Source organism: Drosophila subobscura, chromosome J (assembly GCF_008121235.1).
Source record: "Drosophila subobscura isolate 14011-0131.10 chromosome J, UCBerk_Dsub_1.0, whole genome shotgun sequence".
Taxonomy (NCBI): domain Eukaryota; kingdom Metazoa; phylum Arthropoda; class Insecta; order Diptera; family Drosophilidae; genus Drosophila; species Drosophila subobscura.
The window spans coordinates 1,389,167-1,401,582 of NC_048532.1; the positions used below are offsets into that span (position 1 = coordinate 1,389,167).

Below are 12,416 nucleotides of genomic sequence, written 5' to 3' on the forward strand. Positions count from 1 at the left end.
GGAGATCTTTGATGCGTGTAGGACGCATGAGTATGTATCATGTATGTATGTAGGTAATGACAATACTCATTCGCATTCAGTATATCCCCCATTCGTTTTGGACTCGTTTCCTCTAACCTTTAAGCGTAGGGTGCAAAAGTATATTGAATCGTCAACTGAAATTGCACACCAGGCAGGAGGCAATGTCAAAGTTCCGTCGTCGTCGTCGTCGTCGCCGGTTGACAGCCCGAGACACTGCGGTTTCACACGTTTGTCTTTGTCTCAAAATGTTGGTTTCGATTACCCCCACTAAGGAGAGATGGTTGGATGGATGGCAACTCACTTCTCGTCAAAGGCGTACTGGGTATTCAGCACGGTGAACATCTTCTGGTAGAGCGTGTTGAAGAACTTGTCCATGACATCCATCAGATCGACTCGACCGCGGGCAAAGTAATTCTCCAGCTCCTTGAAAAGATCCGAGAAGACGTACGAATTTTGCTGGTAGATCACTCCATAGGTACGCATGAACATCGTGTGGAACTGGGCCTTTGATTCCACCAGCAGTTCGCTGAAAATATCTGCAACACAAAGAGACAGACAGTGAGAGAGAGAGAGACAGAAGAGAGAGAGAGAGAGAGAGAGAGAGAGAGAGAGAGAGAGAGAGAGAGAGAGGAAACTCAAATTAAAGAAAAATGCTCAGACCACAGACCGCAAGAACATTTTGAGTTGGGGAAAATAACGCACATCCGCCCAACTAAATGTTTCGAATTCGATTTTATATTTATTTCTGGCCTCTTCCCCAACCAAGTTGCATGCTGCATCCGTTGAGATTGAGATCCGAACAACATCCGCATTGTCGTCTGCCACTTGACATTGTGTGTAACTCGAGGCCAGCCCGATTTTCTAAATATCACCATGCACCACTTGACACTTGGCACCACTTGACACCCGCAAACGCGAATCACGAATCTCGAATCGGTGGCTCCTTCTTGTTATCCCTCATCAATGCGTTCCAGCGATCGGGGACTGTGTCAGATTCAAGTGGCTTGTTGAGCGAAACGGGAGTAGCCCCCGATTACTTACCATTGAACTTGACGGCCTTGCTGCCCAGGATACCCGACATTCGCGTGATTTGCTCCTTAGTGTGGCCCTCGAGCTGTTGGCGCGACTGCATCGCCATGCGGGTCTCCATGTTGTAGGTGCAGCAGGTGCCCACTGACGGGGATTCACAGTAGCGTAGGACGCGTTCTAACAGGAAGATAAGGGATCGAATTCAATTAGACAGTGAATCAAGCAGAATAAAGTCTCAAAAACGATCCACTATAGTGGATCTACAAAGGATATAATATTCTCACAAGTTCCAGAGTAAAGAAAATTGAAACATATTTTACAGAGATCTCACCTTATATGTACGCATTCTTCACACATCGTTGGCTTCTGTTTTCTCCGTACAATCTGTAATACGGTTTTCCCCACACACCTGCACTTTGCTTGCATGAGCGTTAGGTCGAACCCGAGCCGAGACGATACGTATTCGAGTTGGCTTCAGCTGCAGTTCTATCGGTTGCAACCACGAATGAAGGTACATCAACATTCCTGGAACGCTTGGGTTGTCTGAGGTTCAGTGGTAGGGTAACCTGCCACTTGACTTGGTAACCAAATACCAAATACCGAAAACCAAAGCCTGACCGGCTAACAGCGTTTCCCAGGAAAAGCGGAAAAAACAAACGAAGCATTGCTACCAGCGAATGCTAGTAACACGAACCCCAACCCGAAGCAGAACCTGAACCCAAGAAAGAGGAAAGAGCTAAGACTCGGGAGAATACGGGCGCGGCTCTGGCGGTAGGAGATGTTGTTTGAAAATTCCTGTTCTCTGATTGTTTTATTTACGCAAACATTTAACACATTTTTGTGGAAAGAAATTTATACGAAAACATGCATTAGTTCCATGCCGGGATCTATTCATTTTCGAGACCATTTATGTACATATATACATACATATGTACATACATATGTGTTTCCCCCAACTATCGTCTGGGGCTGGGTTTTTTTATAGCTTCTGCTCGTTCGGTTCTTTGTTTATTTAGATGATTCTCCAGCGGGGGGGAAGGGCAGGGGAGTCCGAAAGCTGCACGATAATTGAAGGCAACAAGTTGGAAGTTGGTATTCCTCGGTTCACAATTTGAATTTTGTATTTACTCTAAACTGTAGTCATGAATTTCCAGTGCCCGCTTCCAGGTTCAATGCATCATCTGCAGGGCACAGCATGTGCGAGTATCTGCGGGAGTTTACATACACACATCGTATAGTGTATAGATTGTGCTTGTGGCCCCCATTCTGTTCTGTATTTCTCTCACAAATTTAGATACTTTAGTGCACTTTTTCTCTGCTTTTTCGACAGGAATGTAAACAACTTCAACTTCAACTCGATTTCGGCTCTATAATTTTCCCCACATCCTACCCGTTTGCTCTACTCGACTGACTGCCTCGTTTTATGGTCTTTACTAATTGTTATGTTGCACAAGATATGAATGGAGTGTGGCGCCCAGACAGCAAACAGTCAACACCCTGCCCTGGTGCGGTTGGTGCTGATGAGCTCTTTATATATCCTTGGGCTTATCTAAATTGGCTCACAGTTTGCGGTCCATACAGTTTGTGTGGCTGGGGTCCTTGGGATTTAATTTCTTTGGGGTAATTTAATCTGTGGTAGGATAGAAATGCTCGAGAGATGATGGCGAAACGTAATTGCCAGACATGTGGGAGCATAATTTAAATGAATAAGAAATAGTTAGAGAGCAGAGATATACAAATGAAATAAAACTAATCTTTGTTGCTCCAATAAGAATTCAGACTTAAAAAATTATCATATCCGAGCCTTGTCTTTTTATTCTCTGATGATTCCAAAATAATTTTTTATATCAGAAATTAAATTTTCAATTAGTCCCTAGTCAAGGTAAGGCTTTGTGCCCTAGCTGATCCTCTTTAATCTCCTGTGGTAAGTCCATTCAAATGGTGCCACACATCGCCATAGACCCAACCGCACAGCATCGGAATATACCTCAGCTCAACCATCCCCAGCTGCAATCGATAAGCCATGGCCAACACGCCACTGTTGCCAGCCAGCCAGTTTTATGAATTGATGCAAAATTTCGCCCAGCAGACAACAATGGAAGCAGCAAAACGGGAGGCGGGACGAGGGATGACAAATGTTGCCATGAGGCTGCAATGGCTAGGGAAATGTGGGTGAGGAAGGGGGTGGCTGGATGCCGAAATTGTGGGATGCCTGAAAGGTGTCATGAGCATAATAAATGACCTGAACTTACAGATATGTCAGTTTCCCTTTTTATTTTCATTCTAGCTGACGCTGTAAAAATCACCCTGCCCGTTGTCTAATAGAAAACTTACGCTTTGTCTGGCACAAGCAAAAAAGTAACCAAAACCCACCCAGCAATATCCACCCTCCCCAACACGAGCGACTGGAGAGAGAAATAGAGGGGATGGGAGATGGTCACATGTTTTCCATTTCCCTCGCGCAACCCACTTACCCGTAGTTTCCAGGCTGTGGGTGGTAATGGCAACGGAAACGGGAAAACTCTAACCAGGGCAACGGCAACGGCAGCCCTTGGAAATGGAAGTGGCAGTGAAATTTCATTTCAAATGATGTACTGTAACGATCAGCAAACCAAGGAAGCAACTGCCCCAGCGGCGTCCGTAAACAGACGAGTCGAGACGGGGCCTTAGGGCCCTTTAAAGGGTGCGAAAGTTTGGCAGACGTATCGCAGTCAATATCCAGTCCTGAAAAGGGAGAGCCGCCAGAAGGAAGGCTTGCCATGGGCGGTAGACGTTCTCCGGATGCGGCACGCTAAGGTTAACTTTCGGTATATCTCAGATGCAGAAGAAGAGCTCTTAGAGAATGCGAAAAGCTGCCCTAACTGGGAAGTTCCCAGCTACCCCGAAACTTACCCCCACTAAGTGAAAGCGGCTAAAACGTTGCTCCATGATGGTATTAGGCTGGGTTTCTTAAGTACGATTACATTACACTTAGGGCTGTAGGCGTATTCAAGGTGGTTTTCAGAATATCGATAATATAACTTATTCCTTAGCACTGATTGACTTTCCTGTTGACGCATTCTGGATGGATCCCGAATATATGTATGTATTTCCCCTGCACCACTCCGTCCGGATATGTCCCACTTATATTTTTCAGCTTGCCTATTCATGCAGTTCATACCTAACCACAAACCCACGACCCAATTGGGGATAAAGAGGCGCACAACAACAAACATTTCAAAGAGTTGGCGCTAGAGAAAAGCCCCTGAACCCGTACCGCCAAGTGGGGAAACAGCAACAAACAACAATTGCAGCGAGACAAAAGCAGGCGCCAAAAACTAAAACTCAAGCTTCCTTCGCTTCCATTCCCTTCCTCTCAAACCCTGAGGTTCTGTTCTCCAAAATCCTGAAAAGCCCCAACCCATACAAACGAACGGCAAACTTAACTTTTGAGTTGAGTTTCAATGGCCACTATACAACAGGGAGAGTGGGAGATAGAGAGGGCATGATGCAAGCATAGGGAGAGTGGGGGTGGAAGTGAGAGAAAATCTCACTCATCGCTTCGTCCTTTTTGGCCTGGCACACAAATGCGAGCCGGCACTGTAACAGGCGCACAGAAGTCAACAGCAGGACGATGGCAAAACTGTTGAGCACGTGGTCGAAAAGTTTTCGACGGGTAAAAGAACAACAGCAAACAGTGCAAAACGGAAATAAATAGGCAGACAAAACTGAGCGAGAGAGAGTGGGATGGATGCGATGGAATATATGGGGAGAGTGTCAAGCGAAAAGAGAGCTGGTGCCAAAAGGAGCAGAGAACGCGCGAGAGAGAGAGAGAGAGGGGGGATGAAGCGGAGCATACATATGAAAAAGGGGTCGTTGCACGCATGTGGCTTTCACTTTTACTATGCTACAGGGGTGACTGAAGCCAGAAAGAAACAGAAACAATGCAGAATTACATAGTACCCTCTGCCCTGTTTTATCACCATTTGCACAAGGTCATCAAATTCAATAATATTAATCATACATACATATGTACATACATACATATAATGGCATTCTTTTTAAATTCCCAATTAATATAATATCTATGAACTGATTGGTATAGCTGTTGCTAATCCTGAGATATACCGGCAGGAATATCCCCTGTTCGTCCCGTACGGGGTATAAAATCCAGAAAATGCCGCCGTCTGGCAAGGAAATTGCATTATTCAAAGAAAAGGTTAAACGACCCCATAGCTCCTGTCCAGTCCTGACCACACACTGTCCCTGTCTCTCTCTCTCTATCCCCATCTCTCTCTGCTTCATTTGCAAATTGATTTAAATTTTCCGCCTGCCATTTATCACCGTCTAATTCTAATATTTCTTGCCTCCTGCACTCTGCTTTTGATATGGTTTGGCATGGTGGAATTTGCTTGCTCAAGTTGTATGCTTATGGTAATGAGTTTTAATTAGGCGCCCAGGAAGCGAAAGCAAGCAGAGAGGGTGGGAGCCAGCACCCACTGAACACTCACTGAGATGGCTGTTTTTAATTCGCACGAAGATTGAAAATTATTTTTCCTACGAGCACTTTGCTTTAGCCGTTTGGCATTATTCAAATTCCAGCAGCAACATCTGCCATTGACGTGGAGCGGTTTAATGAGCAACTAGCGGAGAGAGGGGTGTTATTTATTAGGTCAACACAGCATGTTCTTCCAACCATTTTCTAGGTTGGAGCAAGAGCTCCGGCCCTTGCTTACTTTTCAGGTCAGAAAATGCAATTAAATCTCAATTGTTTTCAAAATTTGTTCACCTTTTTCTTTTTCTGGATTTTATTTAATGGTTATTTCCCCCCACTGCGTAATGCACTGGCGAGGAAAACGCGAGACCTCTTCGAATAGAAACAAACAAATGGTGAAACGAGCTCTGTCTACCCCTCAAACTTCACTGCAGTTGTTCAGGCCACCACTCCACTGGCCGCCACGGACGCTGGATGGTGGTCGGTTGTCGAAAGACGCCGGACCGTACGTGAAATACAGTTTCAACATATGACTCAATTGGCACCACCACCCGCCGCGAACCCGCACTGGAAGTGGAATGAAACAAATACAACAGGCAGAACAGAAATTTGAACAAATATTGGACCACTGCGATTGATATTACGATTACTACCTCTCGCACACCAGTATTCCGTTCCATTCCTAAACATTGCCTCGCACTTAATTAATTTTACAGATTTTCATCGAACGGGAACTGGGACTGGAACTCGGACCACCCTTCTGACCCCGGGGTGACCTGAAGTTTCAACCTTTTCGGTCAGAGGTTTAGTTGTTTATGTTATTCGAACTATGTACATACATACATATGTACATATGTATGTAGTTGCACGCTCGAATCACAAATGTTTGCGGCCTCTCAGCGATGGCTATCTTGTAAAGAAATCGGAGATACGAAAAGTTTGGATATTTATTTACTGTATCTTTAAGTTGTAAAAGAATTGTTGAAATAAGAGCGTGTTGAAAGGGATTTATTTACATATTCAGAGAGAGTAGTACAAATGATTACAGATAGCTCTCTAGGGTCATTCATTCTGGCATGGTTCTAGTTATTTTGATATTCCTATCCTTAAATTTCTCCATTTTTCCATTAACAGATGTTTCGCATTCAGCCAATATGGCCAATATTGGCACACAATTATTAATGTCAATGGAAAGGAAAATGTTTTTTATCCCCGGTACTCGAAGAGTAAATGGGGTATATTGTATTTGTGCACAAAAGTGGATGTACATACAAATGTAACGCACAGAAGGAAACGTTTCCGACACTACAAAGCATATGTACATATGTATGTATACATATGTATATTTTTGATCAGCATCAATAGCCGAGTCGATTGAGCCATGCCTGTCTGTCCGTCCGTCCGTCTGTCCGTCTGTCCGTCTTGTTTGTCGGCTAGTTCTAGGAGTCTATAAGAGTTAGAGCCACTAAATGTTGCCTGCAGACTGCTGTATGCTCACACTAATACAAATGTATTTAAAAAATTAAAAAATTCCGCCTCCACAAAAGGAAAAAATGTGAATCCAAAATTTGAAAAAAAGAGAAGGGACGTGTGAGACGCTTCTTACGCGTCACAACTTTTATACCCGGCACTCAATACTACATCTGCACCTTAGCGGTTATTTGTCAAATTTTACATTTTTTCTTCATCTGTCATCTACATCAACAACACTACTCACGCCAACACGCTCCTTTAGCTCGCCACCCTCCCCTAGAAACACTAACTGCAGAGTCAGGGCAGAGTCGCGGCAGAGGCAGGGGCAAAAACGTGTCATGGGCAGAGGCCATAAACAGAGCGAAGCAAAATGTGAATGATAGAATGTGTAAACAACAAATATAAGCTACGGGACGGGGTGGGTTTGGCCACTGCAAATTAATTTCTTCATTGTGGCTATAATAATGATCCAATCGGATCCCAATTTGGTGATCTGATAGATATGGTCATTCCCTACGGAATGGCGTTTTTAGTTTTCTGTTATCTTCAAATTGTAGATTTGGGAGGTTTTCGCCCTTTTGCATGGGCGGAAGGGGGCGGGGCTCATTTTTGAAATACACTGGTTTCAGTGTGAGCATACAAAATTTGGTGGCTCTACCTCTTATAGTCTCTGAGAACTAGCCGACAAACAAGACGGACAAACGGACGGACGGACAGACAGACATGGCTCAATCGACTCGGCTATTGATGCTGATCAAGAATATATATACTTTATGGGGACGGAGACGTTTCCTTCTGTGCGTTACATACATTCTCTTTGTGCACAAATACAATATACCCACTAAGGTACATTTGTCGTACTGAGTACCGGGTATAAAAGTCGTGACGCGTAAGAAGCGTCTCACACGTCCCTTCTCGTTTCGTCGGGTTCACCGCTCAGCTCTGCTCCCTTCCCACTATTTTATTTATGTTTGAAACATTTTCGCAAATTTTGCGCATTTCGAAATTGTCAGGGCAAGGGAGGAGAGTAATTGGTGTAGGGATTCTAAAACTTGCCGCAGACATCTTGGCAGTCGAACAAATGAGTGAAAAAAGCATGTGCAACATGCTCGGTGTCAGTGTCGACGTCGCCACTTCATCAGGCAGAAAGCATTTCGACTGAGACGAGACGACCTCCAACCTCCTCTCGGACCAGGAAGACTTTTTGAAAATTGCTTGGAACGTGTTTGCAGCAAATGCATTTACTGCATCCATACCATACCCTCTCCATTACACTCCACCTCGCTCCCCTCTGTAACGCTTGCAGTCGAGTAATTTTAATTACGCCTAAAAGAGCCGCCCGGTTCGTGGAGAAAAACAGAGAAAGAGACAGGGAGACGAGAAAGAGAAAAAAGAGCTCCCATGCAACATTTTAGCCCACGTTTGTATAATTATACGTAGTCAGAGGGTGATAGTGGGGAAGACCAAAGGAGGAGCATGGTAAATGTGGCATGCACCCGGAGGCAACATTAAATGCTAACAGCCAGCGAACGGCTTCACCGCCCAATTCGTTATTCATGCGAATGTTGTGAAAAGGAATGTTAGGACAGAAAGATTTCCACAGGAAATTATCTAAAAGGAGTTGTATATTTTTTTTTACAGCAGAAAGTAGAGAAAAGCTTACGATAACATTCAAATAATGTGTACACACTCATATTTACAACTAAGCTGACTCTTTTGTCAACTTGATAAATGTAGTTTTGTTGGCAGGTTTTGCTCTCCAAACACAGCAGGAAAGCAAGACTTACTGTTACGTTTCCGACTCCATAAAGTATATATATTCTTGATCGGCACCAATAGCCGAGTCTATATACAAATGTCTGTCTGTCCGTCCGTCCGTCTATCCGTCTTGTTTGTCGGCTAGTTCTCAGGGACTATAAGAGCTCAGAGACTATAAAAGCTAGAGCCACCAAATTTTGGCACCAGACTGCTGTATGCTCACACTGAAACCAGTGTATTTCAAAAATGAGCCTCGCCCCCTTCCTCCCCCGCAAAAGGGCGAAAACCGCCCAAATCTACAATTTTGAAGATTACAGAAAACTAAAAACGCCATTCCGTAGGGAATGACCATATCTATCTGATCACCAAATTCGGATACGAATTCGGATACGTCCCTTCTCGTTTTTAAATAAAGTACGAACTATTTTTCTGTATAACTAAAATTATTTAACGTTTTCCAAATTACATTTATCAGAAACTCGCATAAATACAGATATAAATAAATATAAATATATAAATATAATTAGAAGTCGTCAAGAGGTACATATGTACATATATCATAATGGTAAAATAATTTTGAAAATGCGTCTTATTTTGATAGTTCTGCAGGTTGCAATGCGTACGAGCGTACTGTTCGACGTCAGAGAATTGCAAAATAATGATTATAAAATTTTTTTTTGTTAAACTAAGCCAATAATTTTTGAAAGCTTTCTCAACACGAGTAGACACATTTGTTGGGAAATTTAAAAAGTTAGAGCACAATAGAACTAGAAACTTTGTCCACTGAATGGAAAATAGCCTGTTCGGCGTGAATGTTGTAAGTACGTAACATCCGCGAATATGCTGAACCTGCTAATGGAAAAACAGGCTTAATGTTTACATAGTGCGATTATTTTTAACTGAGTAGAAAGAAAAACTTAAGACAAATTGGGACCGAAATTTACACTTAATTTACGATGCTCTAATTACTGACGGCAAATGAAGCAAACTGTGCGAGACATTATCGGGCTCTGTGCAATGAGCAATGTGCTCATACGGACCAATGTCCAATTTTTGGGGGTCGTTTTTCTCTCCTCTCCACCACTCTCCTTAACCCTACAACTAAAACAGCAAAGAAAAATATGCGTAAGCTGTGAACAGGTTTAGCAGAGAGTTTCTTGGCTCCCCAACAATGTCATTATACCCGGTACTCGAAGAGTAAATAGGGTATATTGTATTTGTGCACATAACGGTTGTATGTAACGCACAGAAGGAAACGTTTCCGACCCCATAAAGTATATATATTCTTGATCAGCATCAATAGCCGAGTCTCTGTCTGTCTGTCTGTCTGTCCGTCTGTCCGTCTGTCCGTCTGTCCGTCTGTCCGTCCTGATGAGCGCCTAGTACTCAGAGACTATAAGAGCTAGAGCCACAAAATTTTGCATCCAGACTTCTGTATGCTCACACTGTTACAAGTGTATTTCAAAAAATGAGCCACGCCCCCTTCCGCCTCCGCAAAAGGGCGAAAACCTCCCAAATCTACAATTTTGAAGATTCCGTAGGGAATGACCATATCTATCAGATCACCAAATTGGGATACGATTGGATCATTATTATAGCCACAATGAAGAAATTAATTTGCAGTAGCCAAACCCACCCCGTCCCGCAGCATTCACAATCTGCTTCGCGCTGTTTATGGCCTGGCCCCTGACACGTCACTGCCTCTGCCTCTGCCGCTGCCTCTGCCGCTTCCTCTGCCGCTGACTCTGCAGTGTGTGTCTATAGGGGAGGGTGGCGAGCTAAAGGAGCGTGTTGGCGTGAGTAGTGTTGTTGATGTAGATGACAGATGAAGAAAAAATGTAAAATTGGACAAATAACCGCTAAAGTGCAGATGTAGTACTGAGTGCCGGGTATAAAAGTTGTGACGCGTAAGAAGCGTCTCACACGTCCCTTCTCGTTAATCAAATTTTATTGTTTAATTAATATCGCTTGAATGAACCGCAGACGGGGCCACAGCCTAACACAGGAGGGAAGGCGGTGGGTCAAAACAAACAAAATCAGCCAGAAATAGCTGAGAAAGGCGTTCGATTCGCCATCGATTCGATTTCAAAGCCAACCCACCTCACCATATCTCATATCTCATATCTCATATCTCACCATATTCACATCTTCATCTGAAACGTGTTCAACAATTCGGCCTCTGCTTACCTCTACAATTGACAATCATTATATTTTCGTTGCTCTGTTATCTATTTGCCATTTATTTATAGTTGTTTGTCATCCGTTGATTTGTCACGGGCTCTCAGATGAGTTAGGAGATCCCGATTAATCGGTTTATGCAATGGTATAAATTTAGAGATTGGATCCCATTAGGAGCCATTTGATTTGTTTGGGAATGAAAATATGAATAATAATAGTGGAGACTCTCCAGAATGTCCCTAAGGCAATTGGAATTTTCTTTTGGTAAAATCGTAAAACTAGAATACAATTCTCAAACATAAAAGGAACTTTTTCTACGATTTCGCTCAACATTTCTAATTTCCATTTTCCATTTGATTTTCACACCATCAAATAAATTGAATTAAAAGATGGAGAGAGGGTGAGGGGGAAGTGCTGCTCTGCTCAGAAGTGCTGTAGTACCCAATTCAGTCACAGTTGATGGCCGGGCTGATGTGTTGACTGGATTTAAGATTCGATTTTGGACACTAGATAAAAACACAACGACAGATACAAAGTGAGCGGATAGGAGATAGAGACAGAGGCAGAGATTTACTGAATGCAACCAATGTCTGGTACTGTGGACGTAGAAATGAGTATTCAAAGCACGTTTATGTGGTCGAGTGTTGTCCTACTTGGTTTTGTATTTTTCTACCCGGTACACGAAGAGTAAATAGGGTGTATTGTATTTGTGGGGAAAAGGTGATGTAGGTAACGCAGAGAAGGAAACGTTTCCGATCCCATAGAGTATATACAAATGAATATTTTAGCATCAATACCCAAGTCGATATTGCCATGTCTGTCTGTCCGTCCGTCTGTCCGTAAGTTCGTTCGTCCGTCTGTCCGTCTTGTTGAGCGCCTGGATCTCAGAGACTATAAAAGCTAGAGCCACCCAATGTTTCCTCCAGACTGCTCACACTGATACCAGTGTATTTCAAAATTTCGCCCTGCCCCCTTCCGCCCACACAAAAGTCGAACATCTGATGTAAACACAATTTTGAAGATATGAGGAATCTAAAAACGCCATTACGTGGGGAATGACCATATCTATTATATCACTGAAATGGGAACAGATTGGATCAATATTATATCCAGAATGAAGACATTTATTTCCAGTGGCTTTATTTCATCATGTCCAGCATCTTTGCTTTCAGTGTGCGTCACTGTGGGAGGGTGGCGAGCAAACCAGGGCGTGTTAGCGGGAGAAGTGATGCAGATGTAGATGACATATGTAGAAAAAATGTAAAATGTAAAATTCGAAAAACACCACTGAGGTACAGATATCCTGACTGAGTACCGGGTATAAATGTTGCGACGCGTACGAAGCTCACACGTCCCGCCTCGTTTTTTTTTTTTTTTTTTTTGCGAATCGACAAATGCTGAATGCATTGGCTACTACGTGTTGCTGTCAAACTCGAACCAAACTGTTCCAATTAAAAATGTGAACAGTGAGACGAGTCATCGA

At 43.3% G+C, this 12,416-nt stretch overlaps 1 protein-coding gene across 1 annotated transcript in view; it reads right to left on the minus strand.

Moving 5' to 3' along the window:
* The window catches only part of LOC117893896 (glypican-6), a 42,399-nt gene that overhangs the window by 5,210 nt on the left and 24,773 nt on the right, over window positions 1-12,416 (minus strand). The window contains exons 2-3 of the mRNA XM_034800673.1: window positions 1,063-1,227; window positions 323-557 (exon numbers count right to left, since the gene is read on the minus strand). Coding sequence (XP_034656564.1) covers window positions 323-557; window positions 1,063-1,227 — 400 coding nt within the window. The remainder of the gene's footprint in view (window positions 1-322; window positions 558-1,062; window positions 1,228-12,416) is intronic.